Below are 26,709 nucleotides of genomic sequence, written 5' to 3'. Positions count from 1 at the left end.
TTCATATCCCCCCCACTCTTCATATCCCCCCCACTCTTCATACCCCCCCACTCTTCATATACCCCACTCTTCATATACCCCCCCCACTCTTCATACCCCCCCACTCTTCATACCCTCCCACTCTTCATATCCCCCCCCCACTCTTCATATCCCCCCCCCACTCTTCATATCTCCCCCCCCACTCTTCATATCTCCCCCCCCACTCTTCATATCTCCCCCCCCACTCTTCATATCTCCCCCCCCACTCTTCATATCTCCCCCCCCACTCTTCATATCTCCCCCCCCACTCTTCATATCTCCCCCCCCACTCTTCATATCTCCCCCCCCACTCTTCATATCTCCCCCCCCACTCTTCATATCTCCCCCCCCACTCTTCATATCTCCCCCCCCACTCTTCATATCTCCCCCCCCACTCTTCATATCTCCCCCCCCACTCTTCATATCTCCCCCCCCACTCTTCATATCTCCCCCCCCACTCTTCATATCTCCCCCCCCACTCTTCATATCTCCCCCCCCACTCTTCATATCTCCCCCCCCACTCTTCATATCTCCCCCCCCACTCTTCATATCTCCCCCCCCACTCTTCATATCTCCCCCCCCACTCTTCATATCTCCCCCCCCACTCTTCATATCTCCCCCCCCACTCTTCATATCTCCCCCCCCACTCTTCATATCTCCCCCCCCACTCTTCATATCTCCCCCCCCACTCTTCATATCTCCCCCCCCACTCTTCATATCTCCCCCCCCACTCTTCATATCCCCCCCCTCCACTCTTCATATCTCCCCCCCCCCACTCTTCATATCCCCCCCAACTCTTCATATCCCCCCCCACTCTTCATTACCCCCCCACTATCTTCATCCCCCATCCACTCTTCATCCCCCTATTCACTCTTCATCCACCCCATTTCTCAGACTCAGCCAATGATAGCAGATCTCCAAAAACACAGCCACCGTTTGACCTCCCAATGTCAGAATCTATAATTGCCCGACGCGTTGATTTGCAGAGTCCTGGGGAAATAATGTTCAGCCTCAATATCTGGGAAGGAATTGCAAAGGAGCTCATTAACCAACTTCATTGAAGCTTTAGGGAGAGGTTTCCCCTCACACATTTCATGCTGCAACCAATAGAATAGAAAGTCAATGGTGCATCCTCCCCACCAAACCCTTCAAATAAAATCAAACTTCAGCAGCTGTGACCCTGAAAACCCCAACACTAACCAGCAGCTGACGTCTGAACTCCTTCAACTACCCTGACCTTCCCCCAGCACCGACCACCCACTGACCCCTGAACTCTCCATATATCAACCATCCGCTGACCCCTGAACTCCCACACCAGCCACCCACTGACTCCCCCCAAACGAACCACCAGCTGACCTCGGAACCTCAATCATCTGTCCAAGTTTATCTTTAAATTGGGAAATAAAATGCAAGTTTGGATTGGCAACACATACTCTCCAGACACCGGTCAGGTCCTTGAACTTGCCACGCATGTGTCAGCTGTAAATCAGGGTCAAATCTCCCTTTTACCCCTCCCCACCTAGGCTTAAATCCCAATTCCCTCCCCGCAACCCCCATGTCAAGTGCAGGTGATCTCCTAGCTGGGGATACATGTTTTGCTGCCTTGCCCAGGGAATCAACACTGATCTTGAAACCAGTGCTGATGTTTCTGGCATGGGGGATTGAGGATGGAGGTGGATGGAGGGTGTTTGCAGTGGAAGGTATGTTTTGGCAGTTACAAATACACCGGTCACAGCTTGGCAGCAAAGGATATCTGGGCTGTAAACTGATGGTTGATAGGGAAGCTCAACCACAGGCATAGCCAGGCAAGTTTATTTTATTTGATGCTGTATCTTTTTTGAATGACGATACCCAATTGATATCACATTCACACTACCAGGTCAAAGTTCACACTTAGGTTAAAGTTCACAAGAGACGTTTTCTCTTGGGCTTGCTACTTGGTGTTGTAGGCTCCGTGGAGCTGGTTCATCGGGTTCTCGGGCGATTTCATCCACTCCTTCTTCAGCATCTGCTTAAACTGAGACAAGCGCATGTTGGGATTCTCCATTTTCAATCGCGCCATGTTTGCCTCTTCGAAGGTGGCGAAGGCAGCTCGTAATCGTCGTTCAGGGTGATGGTCCACACTCTGACCCGTGCTAGAGACAGAGCGGTGACAATTAATAAGTGTACATTTTTGCTCTGAGAGCACATGAATACAAGCATTTGTAAGTACGCATGTGTGTACACATGTATGTGAATGTGTGTGCACAAGGATGTGTACATGTGATGTGTGTGCATGAATGCATTGTCAGTGTGTGTGTGTGTGTGAGAATGGGGGTGTGAGAATGGGGGTGTAATCATGAGTGTGTGTGCTGGTGCATATGAGTGCAGGTTTGTGCAAGGGTGCAAGTGAGTGAATTTGTTACTGCGTGAGCGTATGTTTGCGTGAATGTCTCATGTATGCCAGCGTGCGAGTAAGTGCAAGATTTCTGCTCTTGTTATTCGCTGTTTTTACCACCAGTCATTTAGTGCATTGAAAAATCAGAGACGAGAGAGTGCGGAATCAGGAAACCTGATCTCCAAGTCCACAGTGGAGTCACTAGGGTTACAGCAGAATAAAAGTGATAGACTTTGAGGGGCGGAGGCGGGGGGGGGGTTGAAGACAGATTAGTGAAATCAACAGAATTTAACACAGAGGTGTGCTTGAAGGAAGAATTAGCAGGAGCAACATAAATGAAAGATAATTTAACAGAGAGACCCGGGGTGCGTGTAACAAATCTTTTGAGGCTGGCATGGCCATTTGAGAAAGCGACTTAAAAAGAAATTGGATCCTTGGTTTCATTATTAGAGGAAAAGAGCACTAAACGCAAAACTTTCATAAAAACATTGCCTCGGTCTCAGTTGGGAGTACTGTGCTCAGTTCTGGACACTGCACTTCAGGAGGAAGGTCAAGGCCTCAGAGAGGATGTCAGTGGAGATTTACCAGAATGAAGTCCCTCATCCTGGTACCAGTTATGTAGAGACTGAAGAAGCCGGATTGTTCTCCTTGGAGCAGTGAATACTATGGGAGATTTAATTAAGGTTTTTGATAAGAGTAAATAAACAACTTTTCCACTGGCAGGAGGATCAGTGGCTAGAGAACACAGGTAAAATAACTGGCAAAATCTCCATGAGGGGTATCAATCCGCACAGTGATTTATTGGGATCTGGAATGTGCTGCCTGATTCAGTAGCTTTCAAATGCTTGAGGGGGAAACATTTGCAGCACTGTGGGGGAAGAGTGTGGAGTGGAATTAATTGAATCTGTCTTAAAGAGCCAACAAAGCTTAACCTTCAGAATCCAGGTATCGTTCTGGTAAAGTTACACTGCACTCCCTCCAAGGCCAGAATATCCTTCCTGAGGTGCGGTGCCCAGAACTGTTCACAGTGACTCCGGGTGTGGTCTAACCAGGGTTTTATGTAGCCGAAACAAGACTTCCACACCCTTGTACTGTAGTCCTCTAGAAGGTAGCATTGTGGTTAGCACAATTGCTTCACAGCTCCAGGGTCCCAGGTTCGATTCCTGACTTCGGTCACTGTCTGTGCGGAGTCTGCACATCCTCCCGTGTGTGCGTGGGTTTCCTCCGGGTGCTCCGGTTTCCTCCCACAGTCCAAAGATGTGCGGGGTTAGGTGGATTGGCCATACTAAATTGCCCATAGTGTCCAAAATTGCCCTGAGTGTTGGGTGGGGTTACTGGGTTATGGGGGTGTGGACCTTGGGTAGGGTGCTCTTTCCAAGAGCCGGTGCAGACTCGATGGGCCGAATGGCCTCCTTCTGCATTGTAAATTCTATGATCTAAGTGGGTAGATGGGTTGAGAAATATGGGGATGAAAGGTGGTTGAAAGGGTTAATCTGGGAGGGCGAGGCAGGTTGGTTGGGAAGGAGTACAGGCCTCTTCCCACCCCAAAACCCCCGAGCTTTTTGTCTGACTGCCAAAACAGTTTGAGGCTATTTCTGACCTGTGCTGCGTCCCTCACTTGCACGACGCATGATGTTTAAAGCCAGGAAGGATATTGCCGATCCTGCTGTAAATCAGCCGACAAAACAGAACTCACCTCAATGCAGCAATGGCATCCTCGATGGTCCTGGCATCTACATCATCCTCGTTGGGTATAATGTGATTAATATTCTCTTCCAATGGCATCTCTAGGTGGCTCAACGGTTTCACTGCAATTCAAAAATCAATAACTACCAACAATCAGACCCTGTTTATGACAGGTCACTTTAACGGGGGGGGGGGGGGAAAAAGACATGAAATTCCCTTACTCGCTTCACTGTAAGAATTAATATTGTGCCGATCAGAGTGAGGGACGTTAATGTTGGGGAAATGTTCCCTGAGCAGGTAATGCACGATTTAAGAACAGAATAAAGCTCTCTCTGTTCGCCTCACACTGGGTCATCTATCTTATTTTGCCTGATGCTTTCAGAAATATGCTGAGGTGAATCAGTCGAGGAATCCCAGGAACTATGTTCCTGTAGAGGTTCTGCAGACACATGAGTAAATGCATTCTATCATCAGAAAGTTGAGGCAGCTCGATAAATCATTCAATGTGAAGAAAGCAATGGTTCCTATATCAGGCCAGACAGAGTAGTTGACGCACCCTCTGATGAGTGTCGGATGGAGTTACTTAGTACACCGATGCTTTTCTTTAAATTTAGAGTACCCAATTATTTTCTTTTCCAATTAAGGGGCAATTTAGCGTGGCCAATCCACCTAACCTGCACATCTTTGGGTTGTGGGAATGAGACCCACACAAACACGGGGAAAATGTGCAAACTTCACACAGACAGTGACCCAGAGCCGGGAGGCAGCAGTGCTAACCACTGCACTACCGTGCCGTCTCGGTACACACTGATGCTTCACCTTTCGCATCTGAACTCAAATCCACCCAGACTAAGTCCTGCATCGAGGAAACAGCGCTGAACCCTGCCGCTAAACAACTTGCATTTATTTGGCGCTATTAATGTACTAAAGTTTCCAAAGGAGTTTCACAGGTGGGTCGTCCGTTTGACAGCGAGCCTAAGGAGACAGGGCGACAGGTGATTGAAAGCTTGAGACAGTGCGATTTCCTTCTAAAAGGGAGGAAATTCCAGGGCTTAGCCCCAGGCAGCTGAAGGCACAGTTGCCAATGGTGCGGCAATGGAAATCTGTCTAGCACAAGAGGCCAGAGCTCGAGAGGCGCAGAGGTATTGGGGGATGTAGGGCTGGAAAAGGACAAAACCACAGCAGGAATTTGAACACACAATTGAGGTGTTTGTGGATCCAAGGCCAGTGTAGGCTTGGGGGGGCTTACATTGTGACAGGGAATGTCACGCCTGTCCCAGAAAGGGACTGCCAAACTAATTTGAGTGTGCAGCAAGAGATCGATCCCAGGCACTACCACAATACCTTTTACTTCCTCTGTGCTTTGCTCTACATTTTCCTTTTTAATGGTCTCCTCGATCTGGGCCCGTGTTATCTTCGCTGGTATTACTGGTTTGGAGGCCTTTAGGTTCATGCTGCCTCCCTCCTCTTCCAGGAGTCGTTGGGTCTCTTTCTTGCGCTCCTGCTGGTCCACTCGCTTCTTCTCCTTTTCGACCTGTGAACAGAGGCCAAAAGGGGAAAGGTCGAAATGTCAATCGGCTAACAAGACAAAGGTGCAACAGAGGTCTCGAGGTCAACATGCACCGCAAAGGTCATTGGACATGTGGCTCACTTGACTTTTGTGGGGGGGGGGGGGGGGGGGGGGTGGAATAAGGCAGTCTTAAACTCCAAACAGTAGCAAGTGATAAAGGCAGAAATAAAGAATCCAAATAATCAGGACCTGCATCTTGTTTAAGATAAACGTAGAGAAGGTGCTTCCGACTTGTGCGAAAGCCCAGAATATAAAAAGCGACATCAATAAATCCAATCAGGAATTCAAGAGAAATTACTTTACCAGAGAGTGGTGGGAATGTGGGACTCGCTGCCATAGGGAGTGGTTTGGGTGACTAGTATGGATACATTTAAGGGAAAACTGGATAAACACATGAGGGAGAAAGGGTTAGAAGCACATGCTGATGATGATGCGGAGGTGATGGGTCGGAAGGAACTCATGTCGAGGATAAAGACCAGCAAAGATCACTTGGGAAGAACGGCCCGTTTAATGCTGTAAATTTAACTGTAATACTTTCATATGAAAACAGAGTACCTAAGGCCCTCTCCTACATAAAGTTCCTCTGGTCTCCGGCATCGTTATCATGTTGAGTATAAACAATGCATGGAATGGAAGATCTTCAACCACAAGATACAGAAGCAGAATTGGGCCAGTTGGCCCATTGAGTCTGCACCGCATTCTTCCACCTTCCATCTCAGGCATACAGTCTCCCATCAAACACTCCCAGGACAGGTACAGCACAGGGTTAGATACAGAGTAAAGCTCCCTCTACACTGCCCCCATCAAACACTCCAGGACAGGTACAGCACAGGGTTAGGTACAGAGTACAGATCCTCTACACTGTCCCCATCAAACACTCCCAGGACAGGTACAGCACAGGGTTAGATACAGAGTAATGCTCCCTCTACACTGTCCCCATCAAACACTCCCAGGACAGGTACAGCACAGGGTTAGATACAGAGTAAAGCTCCCTCTACACTGTCCCATCAAACACTCCCAGGACAGGTACAGCACAGGGTTAGATACAGAGTAAAGCTCCCTCTACACTGCCCCCATCAAACACTCCCAGGACAGGTACAGCACAGGGTTAGATACAGAGTAAAGCTCCCTCTACACTGCCCCCCATCAAACACTCCCAGGACAGGTACAGCATGGGGTTAGATACAGAGTAAAGCTCCCTCTACACTGTCCCCATCAAACACTCCCAGGACAGGTAAAGCATGGGGTTAGATACAGAGTACAGATCCTCTACACTGTCCCCATCAAACACTCCCAGGACAGGTACAGCACAGGGTTAGATACAGAGTAATGCTCCCTCTACACTGTCCCCATCAAACACTCCCAGGACAGGTACAGCACAGTGTTAGGTACAGGATAATGCTCCCTCCAATTAATCTCAATGTGTCCTCGTGCCTTTCTGGAAGGAGCTGCTCCTACTTGACTCTGAGATATTTTACATACTGCCTCAGTCCCTCCAAGCAAAGTGATGATTTGGTGCTAAATTAATTATTATTCATACGTGGGAACCAATGAAAAGATTGAAACTGTTCAAACTTATTTCACGTTCTCCCACGTATCCTGGGGCCAATATTTATCCCTCAAAATTGCTGCTAAAAGAGATTAACAGGATATTATTGCTTCACTGTGAGTGGGAGCTAGCTGTGTGCAGGTTGACTGCTGTGTTTTCCACATTACAGCAGGGACTACACTTCAAAGAAGTACTTCATTGGCTGTAAAGCACTTTCGGACATCCTGAGGTCTGTAAGCCGCTATAGAATTTCAAGTCTTTCTTTGTATGAAAACAAATTGGGGCTGGATCATTCCTGGGTGAATTTTAACTTGGTGATGGAAGCAACAAGCAGGGACGTATTGCCGGAGGATGGGTTAGCGATTCTAGAAGGGCAGAGTGCCCAGTCTAGGTTAGATTGCACCTTTTTAATTTGGTGAAGAGGAAATGTGGAGAGGGTTTGTTGGAATCTGCATTGTATATTCATGAAGGAAAGGATCAGTTGCACAAAAGGTTGGACGTAATACGAGACTCCTCTCCCGGATTCACTACTTCTTAAAACCCAAGGCTATGGAGTGATTAAGGAAAAGCACCGGTCAAAGCTCATTAGTATAACAAGGAGCACAAGGGGCAGCTTCCTGAAAAATTCAAGAGCGACATGGTTAGAGGATCAGCATTAGTTGTTTACTGTAACATGGAGCCAGCTACTGCTGCACCTTGCGATATCCGAACTTGATGGGACAGCCACTCTACTCTTAGCCTCCAGCCCGGGAACGGGCAGAATAAGTGCATCGCTCACTCCGTTGCTAAATTATCTGTAAGAAGTCTCACAATACCAGGTTAAAGGCCAACAGGTTTATTTGAAATCACAAGCTTTCGGAGCACTGCTCCTTCATCCGGTTTCATCAGATTTCAAATAAACTTGTTGGGACTTTAACCTGGAGTCGTGAGACTTCTCACTGTGCCCACTCCACTCCAGTGCCGGCATCTCCACATCATGGCTAAATTATCAGACTGTACATCCGACATCCAGCACTGGATTAGCAGGAAACTCATTCAATCAAAAACTAGGAAGACTGGGGGCGGCACGGAGGCACAGTGGTTAGCATTGCTACCTCGCGGCGCCGAGGACCCAGGTTCGATCCTGGCCCCACACATTCTTCCCGTGTCTGCGTGGGTCTCACCCCCACAACCCAGAGATGTGCCTGGCAGGTGAATTGGCCACGCTAAATTGCCCCTCATACTTTAATTTTTTTTTTAAACTAGGAAGACCAAAGCCATTGTTTTCAATTCTCATTTCAAACTCCGTTCCCTGGCTACAAACCTCATCCCTCTGCTTTGCGGAAAGGCAGTCTGTTCGCAACCTCAGTGTCATGTCTGATCCCGAGATGAGCTTTCACCAGATTCATGGCACCACTAAGACTTTTTAAAATAAATTTAGTGTATCCAATTCTTTTTTTCCAATTAAGGGGCAATTTAGCGTGGCCAATCCACCAACCCTGCACATCTTTGGGTTGTGGGGGGTTAGAACCATAGACTAGGGGAGAATGTGCAAACTCCACACGGACAGTGACCCAGAGCCGGGATCGAACCTGGGTCATAGATTTCATAGAACTTACAGTGCAGAAGGAAGGCATTCAGCCCATCGAGTCTGCACCGTCCCTTGGAAAGAGCACCCTTCTTAAGCCCACACCTACACCCCATCCACATAACCCAGTATCCCCACCTAATCTTTTGGACACTCTGGGGCAATTTATCACGGCCAATCCACCTGCACATCTTTGGACTGTGGGAGGAAACCGAAGCACCTGGAGGAAACCCACGCAGACACGCCGGAATTGAACCCTGGAGCCGTGAGGCAGCAGTTCTAACCACTGTGCCACCGTGGTGCCCGTGGCATCACTAAGGCCACTTGTTTCCACCTCTGTAATATCTCCCAGCTTTAACCTTCACAACTCATCTGCAGCTGAAACCCTCATTCAGGCCTTCAATGTCACCAATAGTTGAAGCAGCTCTGCCACCCAGTGGCCATTGCCTACAGCTGCAAATATTCACAACCTGACATGCAGTTAATGATACTGTAAACCCAATATCTGCAGCAGTGGGTTTTCTTAACTGCCTCGGGTGTTTCAGATGTGCTGCCTCTTGGGTGTTTGTATGTCACAGGCAGCCTGTGCTAAAAATACTCTGCAGCTGACAAGAACGGGCTTACATTTATATAGAGTTGCGCCTTTCATCGCTTCAAAGCAGTTCGGAGACAACAGGTTTTTAAAAAAGATTTTTTAAGTTGTTATGCAACGCAATTATGGCAGCCAAATGGTGCACGGTAAGAGCAGATAGATAATGATGAGGATGTTGGAGGAGGATGGTGTGGGTCAACTGTGTCACAGATAGAAAATGAGTGAGTATTTTAGAGTTCCTGGTTGAGAATAAATAGACATCAGGACTGTGTGTGGGTTTTGGGGGGATTTCACCTTCCCTTCTTTGAAATAACATCTTCTGGTCTTTCACTTTTCATCCAAGAGCGCAGATACAGCTTCAGTATAACATCTCATCCAAAAATGGTGCTTCCTGCAGTGCTGCACCCTCTCTGTATTTCTACTGTCTTGGGAGTGTTTGGTGGGACAGTGCAGAGGGAGCTTTACTCTGTATCTAACCCCGTGCTGTACCTGTTCTGCGAGTGTTTGGTGAGACAGTGTAGCGGGAGCTTTACGCTATATCTAACCCCATGCTGTACCTGTCCTGGGAGTGTTTGGTGAGACAGTGTAGCGGGAGCTTTACCCTGTATCTAACCCCATGCTGTACCTGTCCTGGGAGTGTTTGATGGGGACAGTGTAGAGGGAGTTTACTCTGTATCTAACCCCGTGCTGCACCTGTCCTGCGAGTGTTTGGTGGGACAGTGTAGCGGGAGCTTTACTCCGTATCTAACCCCGTGCTGTACCAGTCCTGGGAGTGTTTGGTGGGACAATGCCACACTGGGTGAGAACAGTTAACTTCACAGACACTGGAAACTGGGCTCACTCGGTGTGGGGCTCAGCCTGGAACAAAAAAACAAAAAGTGTGAGTTTGATGGGAGATTTGCGACCAGATAATGCACCTTTCGCTGCTCTTTCCTCGCCACGTGTTTGTCATCATCTTTCCAGTAAGCGTCTTCAAGCTCCTGCTGCCGCTTTGCATCCGCTGCTGCCTTCTGCTCTGCTTTCCGAGCCCGGGCAGCTGCTGATTTACTGTTTTCTCCCTGAAACTTCTTGGGCATCCCTCCGCCGCCACCTGCCAAAAGGAAGGGAACAGGATTCAGACCAGAAATACCGGGGCTGGCAAGATAACAGGGAACACTCTTTTGTTGTGTTGGGCACAAAATCAGAGTCATGACCACACAGCATTTGCTTAGAAAAGAAAGACCTGCATTTTTATAGCGTTTGTCATAGGGGGCGGCACGGTAGCACTGTTGCTTCACAGTGCCAAGGACTCCATTCGATTCCCGGCTTGGGTCACTGTCTGTGCGGAGTCTGCACATTCCCCCCCGTGTCTGCGTGGGTTTCCCCCGGGTGCTCCGGTTTCCTCCCACAAGTCCCGAAAGACGTGCTTAAGTGAATTGGACATTCTGTATTCTCAGTGTACCCAAACAGGCGCCGTAGTGGATTTTCACAGTAACTTCATTGCAGTGTTAATGTAAGCCTACTTGTGACAATAAAGATTATTATTATTTTCCATCAACCACTAAATGTCTCAAAGCGCTCTGCAGCCAATGAATGCTTTTGAAGTGTACATAGAACAGTACAGCACAGAACAGGCCCTTCGGCCCTCGATGTTGTGCCGAGCTTTGTCCCAAACCAAGATCAAGCTATCCCACTCCCTGTAATTCTGGTGTGCTCCATGTGCCTATCCAATAACCGCTTGAAAGTTCCTAAGTGTCCAACTCCACTATCACAGCAGGCAGTTCATTCCACACCCTAACCACTCTCGAGTAAAGAACCTACCTCGGACATCCCTCCTATATCTCCCACCCTGAACCTTATAGTTATGCCCCCTTGTAACAGCTGCATCCACCCGAGGAAATAGTCTCTGAACGTCCACTGTATCTATCCTCCTCATCATCTTATAAACCTCTATCAAGTCGCCTCTCATCCTCTTTCGCTCCAATGAGAAAAGCCCTAGCTCCCTCAACCGTTCCTCATAAAACCTACCCTCCAATCCAGCTGTAGTCATTCCACAAATTCCTTTTCTTGCATCCACTACCAACCTGATTTTCCCAGTCCACCTGCATATTGAAATCCCCAATGACTACTCGCAGTTGTAGGAATCATGGCAGCAAATTTGGAGACTGCAAACCCTCACGGCAACGTGCTAATGACCAGATGGTCTGAATGTACAATGTTGATCAAGGGATAAATGTTAGCCTGAACACTGGGGGAGAAGCTCCCCCTGCTCTTCTTCAACATTGAGATCTTTTACTTTCACTGCAGTGGACAGACTGGTTTTAATGTCTAATCTGAACTACCACCTCCAACAGACAGGCTCAAGCCACACAGCAGGATTTGAGCACAGCATTTAAGACTTACACTGCCTCATTACTGCAACGGAATGTCAGCCCTGGATTCAGTGCTCAAGTCGTGAAATGGAGCCCGAACCTGGAATCGCATGACTCTAGAGGCAAGTGTGATACCAATTGAACAACAGCCGGTATAAAACAGCCAAAATTAAAGCAACCACACAGATGGGGAGGTCCAAGAGGATGTAGTGGCATGCAGAATGTGAAGTCATCCCAAGCCCGCCACAACTCACAGGGAAGGGGTCAGGAAATGCCAGATCCAGAAGTTTTAAAAAACAAGGAAGTTGTCATTGTTATGATCCCAGCTAATGTTAGACTGTAACTTTTTTTAAAAATGTATTTTTATTACAAACATGTATCAAAACAGGACGGTGCAGACTCGATGGGCTGAATGGCTTCCTTCTACTGCAAGTTCTATGAAATCTATGAAACACAAACACCACGGGAAACACACTTCCCAGCTATCAACTATAGAGTCGTACAAGTTTTTCCCCTTCCCCCCACTCCACCCCCTGCATAGAACAGCTCCTCAAACAGACACAAATATCACCCACCTTTTCTCAAACCCCTCTGCAGAGCCCCTTAACTCATACTTTATCTTCTCCAACAGCAGGAAATAGTACAGATCACCCAACCAAGCCGCTACCCCCGGTGGCGATGTCGACTGCCACTCCAGCAAAATTCGCCGCCGTGCAATCGGAGAGGCGAAGGCCAAGACATCCGGCTTCTCTGAAACCTCAAATATCGCCAAAGGGTCTGGGTCCACCTCCTCCTCCAATATCCTGGCCAAGACCGCGAACACTCCTGCCCAGAATCTTCCCCAAACGTGTGCGCGTGATTCACTGGCCCCCGCCCACATCTCTCTCACTCATGCTACCCCCTGGAAGAACCCACTCATTCTCGCCCAAGTCATATGCACCCTGTGCACCACCTTAAACTGTATCAGGCTCATCCTTGCACAAGAGGATGCTTACCCTAAGCAGTGCCTCACTCCATACTTCCCAATTGATCTCTCCTCCCAACTCCCCATCCCATTTCTCCTTGATTTTGATCGATTATTATTTTTGGTTTAGCAAGGTTGATGAGTTGCAGGACTGCCGATTAACTTTTAACAAAAGAATAAAATATTTATTAAACAAGAAAAGGTTAACTCGAATGCACTCCTCCTTTGCCCCAGCTATATCTTTATAAGGATAACACTCAATACTAAATATGTCTTATCCTCTAATGTTCTAACGTTTGAAGTACACAGTCCATGTGAACCAATAGGTGAAATGTGGTCAGACACACCACACTCTGAAACCAAGTGACAGACATCACCCAAAACAACTATGTGGATTTCTCATCAAATTCCAGCCCCCTCCCCGCCTGCCGAAATGCTTGTCGCACTGTGATCTAACTGGTCTCACTAGAACTCTGGCATTCGCATGAGGATTTCTAAACTCCACTCTCGAAGAACACACTTTGGAATTTTTTCCCACACAAGGCTCTTCTGAGAGTTGATTTCTTTTGGGTTATTTGCTTCCAGCTGAACTCAAATGCTCCTGCTTTTCAGTCTCTTTTTTTACCCCCGTGATTGCTTTTATGTCATAAACCCTTAATTACAATTCAGGCAAAGTTGAAAGTGAAACTAAAACCTATGGACATGCAAGCATTTTTGTTTAAGCTGAAGTTAACGGAAGTTTTAACCCTTTCTTAGCACACAAATTAAGCTAAACTTATACCGTATTTCCGATACTCACAATACAAATTACTTAAACCAGCTCTATTTCCAAACATAGTAAACCTTTTTTAAACCACTGGGTTTGATCCCCGCTGGATGATGTCCAAATCTAGGCTTTAAGAAGGCAAAGGGCTTGGAGAATATGCAGAGGAGATTTACTAAAACAGCACTAGGGATGGGGAACTCAAGTTATAGATTTAGATTTGTCACGTGTACCGAGTTACAGTGAAAAGTATTGTTCTGCGTACAGTCTAGGTAGATCGTTCCATGAATGAAAAACATAGGATATAAATACACAATATAAATACATAGACATTGGGCCACGCATCGCACCCCCCCCTCCCTCTCCCCCCTCCCCCCTCTCTCCCCGAGTTCAAATCTGGAATGCATTACCTAAAACTTTGGCGAAATCAGATTCTATTGGAACTTTGAAAAGGGGGCTAAATATGAAACATTGAAAATAGGAGCCATTCAGCCCTCGTGAGCCTGCTCCACCATTCAGTATGATCATGGCTGATACTCTATCTCAACACTATACCTCTCCACGCTTTCCCCATAGCCCTTGATGCCTTTGAAGAGGATCAATTTGCAGGGTTATGTGGAAATGTTTGGGGTGAGGGACTAAATTTGACATCACAGACAATGTTGTATTTATGTGCTACCGTTAAGATAGTGAAATAATCAACAGCAGACTGATGATTAGTTATTTTTGTTCATAGAAATTTAGAGTACCCAATTAAGGGGCAATTTAGCGTGGCCAATTCACCTACCCTGCACATCTTTGGATTGTCGGGGTGAAACCCACGCAGACACGGGGAGAATATGGGAACTCCACACGGAGAGTGACCCAAGGCCGGAATCGAACCCAGGTGCTCAGCGCCTTTGGCAGCAGTGCTAACTACTGCATCACCGTGCCGCCCGACTGATGTTTAGTCAGGTGAAAATTTGAGAAAAACAGTATAAAAATGCAAGTCATACCCCGACCTGCTGCCGGAGAAGAAACTCCAGGAAACATAGCACAGCCGGAGGTCAGAAAGCATAGAATGAGTTGGCACTATTGACAAATTAGAGACTGAAAGTAGAAAGGGTGGGTCCAGACGAGAAAAACACAAACCGTAGAGAATCTTACTCTGCTGTGCAAACAATATAGATCAAACATTGTGAAAGAAATGGAAAGTATAGAGGAGATGGATAAAACAGAATTTTACGGGACGAGGCCATTCGGTCCTTTGTGTCTGTGCTGGCCCCAGTGCTGTACTCCAGTGCTATACAGCGACAGACCCGTCCCCACCAGTACTGTACTCCAGTGTTATACAGTGACAGACCCGTCCCCACCAGTACTGTACCCCAGTGTTATACAGTGACAGACCACTCCCCACCAGTACTGTACCACAGTGTTATACAGTATCAGACCCCTCCCCACCAGTACTGTACCCCAGTGTTATACAGTGACAGACCCCTCCCCACCAGTACTGTACCCCAGTGTTATACAGTGACAGACCCCTCCCCACCAGTACTGTACCCCAGTGTTATAGTGACAGACCAGTCCCCACCAGTACTGTACCCCAGTGTTACACAGTGACAGACCCATCCCCACCAGTACTGTACCCCAGTGTTACACAGTGTCAGACCTGTCCCCACCAGTACTGTACCCCAGTGTTGTACAGTGACAGACCCGTCCCCACCAGTACTGTACCCCAGTGTTATACAGTGACAGACCCCTCCCCACCAGTACTGTACCCCAGTGTTATACAGTGACAGACCCGTCCACACCAGTATTGTACCCCAGTGTTACACAGTGACAGACCCATCCCCACCAGTACTGTACCCCAGTGTTACACAGTGACAGACCCATCCCCACCAGTACTGTACCCCAGTGTTATACAGTGTCAGACCTGTCCCCACCAGTACTGTACCCCAGTGTTGTACAGTGACAGACAAGTCCCCACCAGTACTGGACCCCATTTATACTGTGACAGACCCATCCCCACCAATACTGTACCCCAGTGTTATACAGCGACAGACCCCTCCCCACCAGTACTGTACCCGTGTTATACAGCGACAGACCCCTCCCCACCAGTACCGTACCCCAGTTATACAGTGACAAACCCATCCCCACCAGTACTGTACCCCAGTGTTATACAGTGACAGACCCGTGCCCACCAGTACTGTACCCCAGTGTTATACAGTGACAGACCCCTCCCCACCAGTACTGTACCCCATTTATACAGTGACAGACCTGTCCCTACCAGTACTGTACCCCAGTTATACAGTGACAGACCGGTCCCCACCAGTACTGTACCCCAGTGTTATACAGCGACAGACCCCCCTCCCCACCAGTACTGTACCCCCGTTATACAGTGACAGACCCATCCCCACCAGTACTGTACCCCAGTGTTATACAGTGACAGACCCGTCCCCACCAGTACTGTACCCCAGTGTTATACAGTGACAGACCCTCCCCACCAGTACTGTACCCCAGTGTTATACAGTGACAGACCCCTCCCCACCAGTACTGTACCCCAGTGTTATACAGTGACAGACCCCTCCCCACCAGTACTGTGCCCCAGTGTTATACAGTGACAGACCCCTCCCCACCAGTACTGTACCCCAGTGTTATACAGTGACAGACCCCTCCCCACCAGTACTGTACCCCAGTGTTATACAGTGACAGACCCCTCCCCACCAGTACTGTACCCCAGTGTTATAGTGACAGACCAGTCCCCACCAGTACTGTACCCCAGTGTTACACAGTGACAGACCCATCCCCACCAGTACTGTACCTCAGTGTTACACAGTGTCAGACCTGTCCCCACCAGTACTGTACCCCAGTGTTGTACAGTGACAGACCCGTCCCCACCAGTACTGTACCCCAGTGTTATACAGTGACAGACCCCTCCCCACCAGTACTGTACGCCAGTGTTATACAGTGACAGACCCGTCCACACCAGTATTGTACCCCAGTGTTACACAGTGACAGACCCATCCCCACCAGTACTGTACCCCAGTGTTACACAGTGACAGACCCATCCCCACCAGTACTGTACCCCAGTGTTATACAGTGTCAGACCTGTCCCCACCAGTACTGTACCCGTGTTATACAGCGACAGACCCCTCCCCACCAGTACCGTACCCCAGTTATACAGTGACAAACCCATCCCCACCAGTACTGTACCCCAGTGTTATACAGTGACAGACCCGTGCCCACCAGTACTGTACCCCAGTGTTATACAGTGACAGACCCCTCCCCACCAGTACTGTACCCCATTTATACAGTGACAGACCTGTCCCTACCAGTACTGTACCCCAGTTATACAGTGACAGACCGGTCCCCACCAGTACTGTACCCCAGTGTTATACAGCGACAGACCCCCCTCCCCACCAGTACTGTACCCCCGTTATACAGTGACAGACCCATCCCCACCAGTACTGTACCCCAGTGTTATACAGTGACAGACCCGTCCCCACCAGTACTGTACCCCAGTGTTATACAGTGACAGACCCGCCCCACCAGTACTGTACTCCAGTGTTATACAGTGACAGACCCCTCCCCACCAGTACTGTACCCCAGTGTTATACAGTGACAGACCCCTCCCCACCAGTACTGTACCCCAGTGTTATACAGTGACAGACCCCTCCCCACCAGTACTGTACCCCAGTGTTATACAGTGACAGACCCCTCCCCACCAGTACTGTACCCCAGTGTTATACAGTGACAGACCCCTCCCCACCAGTACTGTACGCCAGTGTTATACAGTGACAGACCCGTCCACACCAGTATTGTACCCCAGTGTTACACAGTGACAGACCCATCCCCACCAGTACTGTACCCCAGTGTTACACAGTGACAGACCCATCCCCACCAGTACTGTACCCCAGTGTTATACAGTGTCAGACCTGTCCCCACCAGTACTGTACCCCAGTGTTGTACAGTGACAGACAAGTCCCCACCAGTACTGTACTCCAGTGTTATACGGCGACAGACCCATCTCCACCAGTACTGTAGCCTAGTATTATACAGCGCCAGACGCCTCCCCACCAGTACTGTACCCCAGTGTTATACAGCGACAGACCCCTCCCCACCAGTACTGTACCACAGTGTTATACAGCGACAGATCCCTCCCCACCAGTACTGGACCCCATTTATACTGTGACAGACCCGTCCCCACCAATACTGTACCCCAGTGTTATACAGCGACAGACCCCTCCCCACCAGTACTGTACCCGTGTTATACAGCGACAGACCCCTCCCCACCAGTACCGTACCCCAGTTATACAGTGACAAACCCATCCCCACCAGTACTGTACCCCAGTGTTATACAGTGACAGACCCATGCCCACCAGTACTGTACCCCAGTGTTATACAGTGACAGACCCGTCCCCACCAGTACTGTACCCCAGTGTTATACAGCGACAGACCCCTCCCCACCAGTACTGTACCCCATTTATACAGTGACAGACCTGTCCCTACCAGTACTGTACCCCAGTTATACAGTGACAGACCGGTCCCCACCAGTACTGTACCCCAGTGTTATACAGCGACAGACCCCCCTCCCCACCAGTACTGTACCCCCGTTATACAGTGACAGACCCATTCCCACCAGTACTGTACCCCAGTGTCATACAGTGACAGACCTGTCCCTACCAGTACTGTACCCCAGTTATACAGTGACAGACCGGTCCCCACCAGTACTGTACCCTAGTGTTACACAGCGACAGACCCCCTCCCAACCAGTACTGTACCCCCGTTATACAGTGACAGACCCATCCCCACCAGTACTGTACCCCAGTGTTATACAGTGACAGAACGGTCCCCACCAGTACTGTACCCCAGTGTTATACAGTGACAGACCCTTTCCCACCCGTACTGTACCCCAGTGTTATACAGTGACAGACCCATCCCCACCAGTACTGTACCCCAGTGTTATACAGTGACAGACGCGCCCCCACCAGTACTGTACCCCAGTGTTATACAGTGACAGACCCATCCCCACCAGTACTGTACCCCAGTGTTATACAGCAACAGACCCGCCCCCACCAGTACTGTACCCCAGTGCTATACTGCGACAGACCCCTCCCCACCAGTACTGTACCCCAGGGTTATACAGTGACAGGTCTGTCCCCACCAGTACTGTGCCCCAGTGTCATACAGTGACAGACCCTTCCCCAACAGTACTGTACCCTAGTGTTATACAGCAACAGACCCCTCCAACAGTACTGTACCCCAGTGTTATACAGCGATAGACCCCTCCCCAACAGTACTGTACCCCAGTGTTATATAGCGATAGACCCTTCCCCACCAGTACTGTACCCCAGTGTTATACAGCAACAGACCCCTCCCCAACAGTACTGCACCCCAGTGTTATACAGCGATAGACCCTTCCCCACCAGTACTGTACCCCAGTGTTATACTGCGACAGACCCGTCCCCACCAGTCCTGTACCCCAGTGTTATAAAGTGACAGACCCCTCCCCACCAGTACTGTACCCCAGTGTTATGCAGCGACAGACTTGTTCCCACCAGTCCTGTACCCCAGTGTTATACAGAGACAGACCCTTCCCCACCAGTACTGTACCCTAGTGTTATACAGCGACAGACCCCTCCCCACCAGTACTGTACCCCAGTGTTATGCAGCGACAGACTTTTTCCCACCAGTCCTGTACCCCAGTGTTATACAGTGACAGACCCATCCCCACCAGTACTGTACCCCAGTGATACACAGTGACAGACCCGTCCCCACCAGTCCTGTACCCCAGTGCTGTACTGCGACAGGCCCCTCCCCACCAGTACTGTACCCCAGTGTTATACAGTGACAGACCCCTCCCCACCAGTACTGTACCCCAGTGTTATACAGTGACAGACCCGTCCTCACCAGTCCTGTACCCCAGTGTTATAAAGTGACAGACCCCTCCCCACCAGTACTGTACCCTGGCGTTATACTGTGACAGACCCGTCCCCACCAGTCCTGTACCCCAGTGTTATACAGTGACATACCCCTCCCCACCAGTCCTGTACCCCAGTGTTATACAGTGACAGACCCTTCCCCACCAGTACTGTACCCTGGTGTTATACTGTGACAGACCAGTCCTGTACCCCAGTGTTATACAGTGACAGACCCCTCCACACCAGTACTGTACCCCAGGGTTATAGTGACAGACCGGTCCCCACCAGTACTGTACCCCAGTGTTATACAGTGACAGACCCGTCCCCACCAGTACTGTACCCCAGTGTTATACAGTGACAGACCCGTCCCCACCAGTACTGTACCCCAGTGTTATACAGTGACAGACCCGTCCCCACCAGTACTGTACTCCAGTGTTATACAGTGACAGACCCGTCCCCACCAGTACTGTACCCCAGTGTTATACAGTGACAGACCCGTCCCCACCAGTACTGTACCCCAGTGTTATAGTGACAGATCCATGTTGTACAGTGACTGAACTCTGAAGTACTTTGTAACAACTCAATGGTGTGAAGGACTGTGTTTTAATGAAAGTTTGCTTTTTGAACGTAAAAATACTGAACAGAAGAGCATGTGACGCCCCAACACTGGTGCTAATGTGCTTATGTTTGGAATATATTGCGCACTGCTTTCTAATCCGGATTGCTTTCACTGACAAATGCTTACTCATCTCCTTTGTGATATTTTAAACACCATATGCCTTACAAACATTGTTAAATAAATTCAGCAGCTTTGTTAAAATCCCCCATTGTAAGACACACCTGGATGTGGTGTTTGCCTCCAGTATGGGCTTCCTACCACATGTCTGCACCATCACCATGATTGTCCGCTCCCACCTCTGTAACATTGGCCAGCTTCATGTTTGCCTCAGATATTCTTCCTGCTTAAACCTTCATCCGTGCCTTTGTTACCCGAGGGTTTGACGATTCCAATACTCTCCTGATTGGATTGGCCTCCCATCTTCCATTCTCCATAAACCTGAGCTCACCCAAAACATTGTTGCCCCTGCTCTTACTCGCGCTAAGATTTGTCCATCCGTCATTCCCGTGCTTGCTGATCTATAGTGACTCCTGGTTAAGCAACAACTTGAATGTGAAATTCACATGTTGTTTTCCAAATCCCTCCATGATTGCTCCCTCGCTACCTCCTATTTTGACCTCTTGCAATTTTAATTGCTCCATTATTGGAGGCTGTGTCTTCAATTGCCCTGGAATTCCCTCCCTAAACTTCTTCCCTCTCTCCTCCTTTAAGACACGCCTTAAAACTTACTGCTTTCACCATGCTGTTGGTCATCTGATCGAATATCTTCCTTTACGGCTCAATGTCAAATTTTGTCTCAGTGCCCCCTGTGAATCACCTCAGGGTGTGAAAGGTGCAATACCAATGCGACTTATAATACAGAGTTATTGAATTGCTGCATCAGACTTCAGTCTCTTGTTAGAAAATGGGATCTTGCTCCCAACCTCCATGCAAGTCTCAAGGAATTGCCAGATTTGCATTGTGAATACGAATTAAACCTGGAACAGAAAGCCAAGGCTGGTATTTCACAGCGGAAGGACCTTGTCAATCATGTATGTTAGGCGACTCATTCTGAGAGGCCCAGAAGGTAACAAATGAAATTGTACGGTCTCACTCCTGCAGTTAGGAAATTATTCCTGGAAGATTTAAAAACACATACTTTTTAAGTCTTTCTCTGCTTAATTCAATATTTCTTTCTCTGCTTTTTATTTAGTTTCTGTGTCTAATCTGACACGATTTCAGGCTACTCCAACCCTTTCGCTCCCAGGACAATATTTGCATTTTTTTCATACTCAAGGGGCTGATGTGTAAATTCCAGAAAGATAAAAGTTTGGCAAAACAATGAAGTGAATTTCAGAAAAAGCTGAGGTTCTAAGGGAAGAAACAATTGCTGGAACTAGTTTAAAGTAATGTCGTAGCAATAAATTGAGTTTTTAAAAAGTAAAAGCAATAAAAATGACCAGAATGTTGGAGGTTCAGTGTGAGGGCACGTGCACTCACCCCCAGCCACTCACTCTTTTAACACCCACACTTACAGTCACCCCAACACACGGTCACCATCCCTCTTCTTCTTCCCATCCCCCCCCGGTCACCACCAATTAGAGGCTGTTTCGCTCGCTCAATGCTGCTAATAGGTTCCCTAGTCAGCTTATCTGCAGCAATCGCGGGGCAAGAACCAGTCTGCGGTTGGAGGAGCAGGTCCAAGAGGAATCTTGCATTGAAACTCAACTGGTTTACAGGAATTTGAAAAACATGCCTCAGCGGAGCAGAGTGGCTTCGGAATCTGCACCCCAGCCTCTGAGATCTGATTTCCTTCTCTATCTTTCTTATGTTTCTTTCTCCATCCTTCAATCTCATGGGCTAGGAGACCTGCTAATGGTCCTGTTGTTTATGAAGATCTCAGATGCCCTATTAACACACCTCCCGCAAGTTACACTGCAAATGTAGAGCTGATGGGAGGCAATTAATATCCACTTCACAAACTGACTATCTCCAGCAAAATCTTGAGCATTGTTTGACTTCTATATATTAATAACCTTTAAAATAACAAGACCCAATAAGACCTCTCCTGAGCCTTATATCTCCAACATCAGCACTTGGAGCGAATGAAACAAAGTGTCTGCTTCATCATTCAGATTCTGATCTAAAGCTTAGTTGGCCCGTCAATTATCTCCATCTTTGTCTACTTCTGTCTGATTATGTGGAACACCAGGAAGCGTTTTCTACTTTACAGGCACAAAACAAAAACTAGCTCTAGTTTTGGAAATTTGCTGCAGAACCTGTTCTCTACAAAGCACTGTGCTGTGGAATCCCAGAATTACTTAAGGTCTAAGATACAGCACTAAGAGAGCAGAAAGAAAGACTTGCATTTTTATAATGACTATTGTAATTTCACAATATCCCATTACAGCCTCCCATATGAAGCGTAGACACTGTTGTAATGTAGGAAACACTGCAGCCAATTTTTACACAGAAAGCTCCCACAAATATCTAGTCATTGATTTTTTTACAGCACAGAAAGAGGCCCTTCGGCCCACCATGTCTATGCCAGCCATCAAGCACCAATCTACTCTAATCCCACTTTCCAGCACTTGGCCTGTAGCCTTGTATTCTACATTTCAAGTGATTATCTAAATACTTGTTCCCACCTCCATCTTCAGACAGTGAGTTCCAGATTCCTAGCACCCTCTGGGTGAAAACGTTTTTCCTCAAATCTCCTCTACATCTCCTGTCCCTTACCTTAAATCTATGCCCCCTGGTTATTGACCCCTCCGCTAAGGGAAAAAGTTCCTTCCTATCCACCCTGCATGTGCCCCTCATCATTTTATACATCTCAAGAGGTCCCCCCTCAGCCCTCCCTGCTCCAATGAAAACAACCCCAGCCTATCCAATGTCTCTCGATGGCTGAAATGCTCCAGCTTAGACAACATGCTGGTGAATCTCCTCTGCACCCACTCTCGTGCAATCACTTCATTCCGATATAGTGCGGCGACCAGAACTACACACAGCACTCCAGCTGGGGCATTTTATACAGCTCCATAACCTCCCTGTTCTGATATTCAATGCCTCATCGAATAAAGGCAAGAATCCCATATGCCTTCTTAACCACCTTATCTACCTGTTCTGCTGTTTTCAGGAATCTATGGACATGCACCCCAAGGCCACTCTGGTCCTTTGTACTTCCTAAGGTCCAACCAATTATTGTATATTCCCGTGCCTTATCAGTGATCCCAAAAATGCATCACCACACACTCTTCAGGGTTAAATTCCATTTGCCACTGTCTGCCCAGCTAAACAGCCCGCCTATGTTGTCTGTAATCTCAGACTTTTCTCCGCGATATTTACCACAACATCAATTTTTGTGTCATCTGTAAACTTACTGATCATACCTTCTACATTCACATCCAGATCGTGAATATGCACTACAATCAGCAAGGGACACAGCACCGATCCCTGCAGAACACCACTGGACATAGGCTTCCAGTCACAAAAACAAAATTTGACCATCACCCTCTGTCTCCTGCCACTAAACAAATTTTGGATCCAATTTGCCAGGAATCCCATGGGATCTTAACTCCCTGACCAGTCTCCCATGCAAGACCTTGTCAAAAGCCTTACTGAAGTCCATGTACAGTAAGAAGTCTTACAACACCAGGTTAAAGTCCAACAGGTTTGTTTCAAACATTAGCTTTCGGAGCACTGCTCCTTCCTCAGGTGAATGAAGAGGTATATTATATACCTCTTCATTCATCTGAGGAAGGAGCAGTGCTCCGAAAGCTAGTGTTTGAAACAAACCTGTTGGACTTTAACCTGGTGTTGTAAGACTTCTTACTGTGCTCACCCCAGTCCAACGCCGGCATCTCCACATCATGAAGTCCATGTAGACCAAATAAACTGCAACAATCTCATCTACACACCTAGTCATCTCAAAAAATTCAATCAAATTTGTAGGACATAATTTCCCTTTGGCAAAGCCACGCTGACTATCCTTGATTAATCTATGCCTCCCAAGTGGAGATTCAGTCGCTCAGAATTTTTTCCAATAGTTTCTCTTCCCCTGAAGATAGACTCACTGGCATGTAATTTCATGATGTGGAGATGCCGGTGTTGGACTAGGGTGAGCACAGTAAGAAATCTTACACCAGGTTAAAGTCCAACAGGTTTGTTTCGAATCACTAGCTTCCGCAGCACAGCTCCTTTCACCCGAGGATGTAATTTCATGTTATATCCCTACCACCCTTCTTGATTAATGGTACCACATTAGTTGTCCTTCAGTACTCTGGCACCTCTCCTGTGGCCAGAGAAGATTTGAAAATTGTCAGAGCCTCTGCAATCTTCTCCTTTGCAACCCACAACAGCCAAGTTTACATTTCATATGGGCCATGGGATTTATCCACTTTTAAGCACACTAAATTATAACTCCTCCCTCACAATGTTAATTTGCTCAAGTACATCACAGTCCCCCCCCGCCTGATTGCTATACCTCCACCATCCATGCAAAGTACTCATTTAAAACCGCCCCCATTTCTTCAGGCTTCGCACAGATTCACGTTAGTGCCTAATGGGCCTGACTCCTTCCCTGGCATTTGTCTTGCCCTTAATATACTTATAAAACACCTTTGGATATTCATTTAATTATTTTTTTTTCCAATTAAGGGGCAATTTAAAGTGGCCAATCCACCTACCCTGCAAATCTTTGGGTTGGGAGGGTGAATTCCAGTACTGGACCCGAATCCTCACCACCGTTAACCAGCAGCGCTAGCCACTGCGCCACTTTGCTGGCCTAATATTCTTTTATTTTACATGCCAATAATGAAATATGTGTAATCAGTGTTAATGATGTTGATTGAGGGAGATTGGGGGCAACTCCCCTGCTCTTTGAAATAGTAACCATGGGATCTTTAACTTTGCCCGAGATGGCAGACAGGGCCTCAGTTTAACACCTCATCTGAAAAAGGCACCTCCAACAGTGCAGCGCTCCCCAACACCACTTGGGAGTGTCAGCCTGGACTATGAGCTTAAGTCTCCGGAATGGTGCTGGAACCCACAGCCGATTGACTCTTGAGGCGTGGCAGCAACCCGGTGAATAATGCTGAGCAAGTCTGAGCTGCAACCAAGAGGGGGAGCTCACTGGTGGCCAGACGTGGAGGAAGGGGCAGGAAGACCCCTCGCCTCCCTGCGCCCTGACTGCACCACCTTTGGCATCTTGTAAAAACTGATGGGGGTCAGAAAGGTAGTTCCCATGCCAACCAGTGCCATGGCAGTGATGAAGCAAAGAAGGATCTGAGCTGAGCCCATCTGATAACCATGGCAAAAACTTGCCCTCCAGAGTGGGGGGAGGAGGGATATTAGAGCTAAACCTGATGGTACAGCAAATTATCCCAAAAGAGTGAAGTTAAAGGTTAGAATTTGGACGTATCGACAGGTTAAATTACTCACTGACTCAAGGCACCTCAGCATCCGGCAGCTGACCTCCTGTCACTGGCGCCTGTTGATGACGACATGACGCTGTCTATTCTGCTGCCGGCGCGCGCAATAACCACAGCCCAATCAAACAAGGCTTTTGTTCTCATGCGCGTCTTCAACTGATCAAAGCAATAAAAAGAAACGCAATAGGCTGTTTTATACCTGGATGTTTGTTATAAATTTGTGCTTAGTCCTCCTGAAGGTAACGAGGTGGCGCGCAAATTTGGGTCCTCAGGGAATCCGCGGCTTCGTCGGTGTGGTCATCTTTGTGAGGGGCAGGTCTGAAAGAAGCCGCCATGTTGGGGAATAGGCGGCCATCCTTTTGAGAGACGGGGTCTCCGAGGGAAGTCGCTGTGCCATCGCATATGCAGCCATCTTTGTGGGGGGCACCCAGGGAAGCCGCGATCCTGGGGACTGGCGCCGAGCTTTGTGAGGGGCAAGTTGCGAGCAAATCGCCATGTTTATGAGGGGCAGTGTATGGCGTCTTACAATATGTTTAAAGTATATCTCTGAATCACTTATTCACAACTTCAAATGAAATATATTGCCCCTCAACTGAACCTTTTTATATTCTATGTGTTTCTAATTGCTGGTGACATAAGATGAACAACTTCCTATTGTAAAAATTAAATCAAAAGTTTGCTTTTGCTAAATAAATGAAAAAAAACCTCGAAAAGAATGATCAACATCGGTCATATTTTGCTTCCCTTACAACAAATAGATGTTTCTGTTCCATTGAAAGTTTTATTTGAGCACTTCCGGTCGTTTCGCCCCGCACAGAGATGGCGCCCATTTCAACAAACTTTATTGACAGCGGCACTGGCCTCGCCCTGGCTGGAGATGGAGAGGACAATGGAGGAAGACATGAGCAAGGGCGATGCACAAGAGGGCTCCAGGCCTCCCTGCAGCAATGACACCAAGAGACACAAGGAGATGGAAAATGTAGCCCTTCAAACAAGCCTCAACCTGGGCCACGGGAAGGCTGGGGACGAAGAGCAGAGGCCAACCCAAGGAGAGCCAGAGGAGAGCAGACATGGGCCAGAGGGGGAACTGGAGCTCACTCAAACAGACCACCTCAACAAACGCCTGCTCACCTCCTTCCTGGAGAAGATCAACCAGCCCAACTTCAACTTCCCCAACCTGCAGCAGCTCAGTAACCAGCCTGAGGACTCCAACAAGATGCAGGAGGATTGGTGAGCACCAAGAGGGAGAGCTGGACGTCTGGCTCCCAAATTAAGCTCTTGTGGGTCATTAAAAAATCTTTATTCCTTGAGGGGGGAGGGGGGGCTGATGTTCCTTTGGACTGAG

At 48.1% G+C, this 26,709-nt stretch overlaps 1 protein-coding gene across 1 annotated transcript; it reads right to left on the bottom strand.

Moving 5' to 3' along the window:
- Window positions 1-1,818: 1,818 nt before the first annotated feature.
- ccdc124 (coiled-coil domain containing 124) lies at window positions 1,819-25,440 on the bottom strand. The gene is made up of 5 exons (XM_072482352.1): window positions 25,375-25,440; window positions 10,277-10,449; window positions 5,426-5,615; window positions 4,092-4,203; window positions 1,819-2,153 (listed from the first exon to the last, which is right to left on the bottom strand). The coding sequence occupies exons 2-5, from the start codon at window positions 10,433-10,435 to the stop codon at window positions 1,952-1,954; spliced, it is 663 nt and encodes a 220-aa protein (XP_072338453.1). The 5' UTR covers window positions 10,436-10,449; window positions 25,375-25,440; the 3' UTR covers window positions 1,819-1,951.
- Window positions 25,441-26,709: the final 1,269 nt, after the last annotated feature.

The sequence above is a fragment of the Scyliorhinus torazame genome, chromosome 18 (genome assembly GCF_047496885.1).
Source record: "Scyliorhinus torazame isolate Kashiwa2021f chromosome 18, sScyTor2.1, whole genome shotgun sequence".
Taxonomy (NCBI): Eukaryota; Metazoa; Chordata; class Chondrichthyes; order Carcharhiniformes; family Scyliorhinidae; genus Scyliorhinus; species Scyliorhinus torazame.
Note: the sequence above shows the minus strand (reverse complement) of the source record. Positions and strands in the feature narration are given on the sequence as shown.

What these genes read in the sequence shown, in the direction of transcription:
- ccdc124 (XM_072482352.1), bottom strand. Translation starts at nt 10,435, where the DNA reads ATGCCCAAGAAGTTTCAGGGAGAAAACAGTAAATCAGCAGCTGCCCGG. An exon ending in CGAGGAAAGAGCAGCGAAAG is followed by an intron (nt 5,616 to 10,276) that starts GTGCATTATCTG and finishes CTCTGTTCACAG; the next exon opens with GTCGAAAAGGAGAAGAAGCG. An exon ending in AAGCACAGAGGAAGTAAAAG is followed by an intron (nt 4,204 to 5,425) that starts GTATTGTGGTAG and finishes TTTGAATTGCAG; the next exon opens with TGAAACCGTTGAGCCACCTA.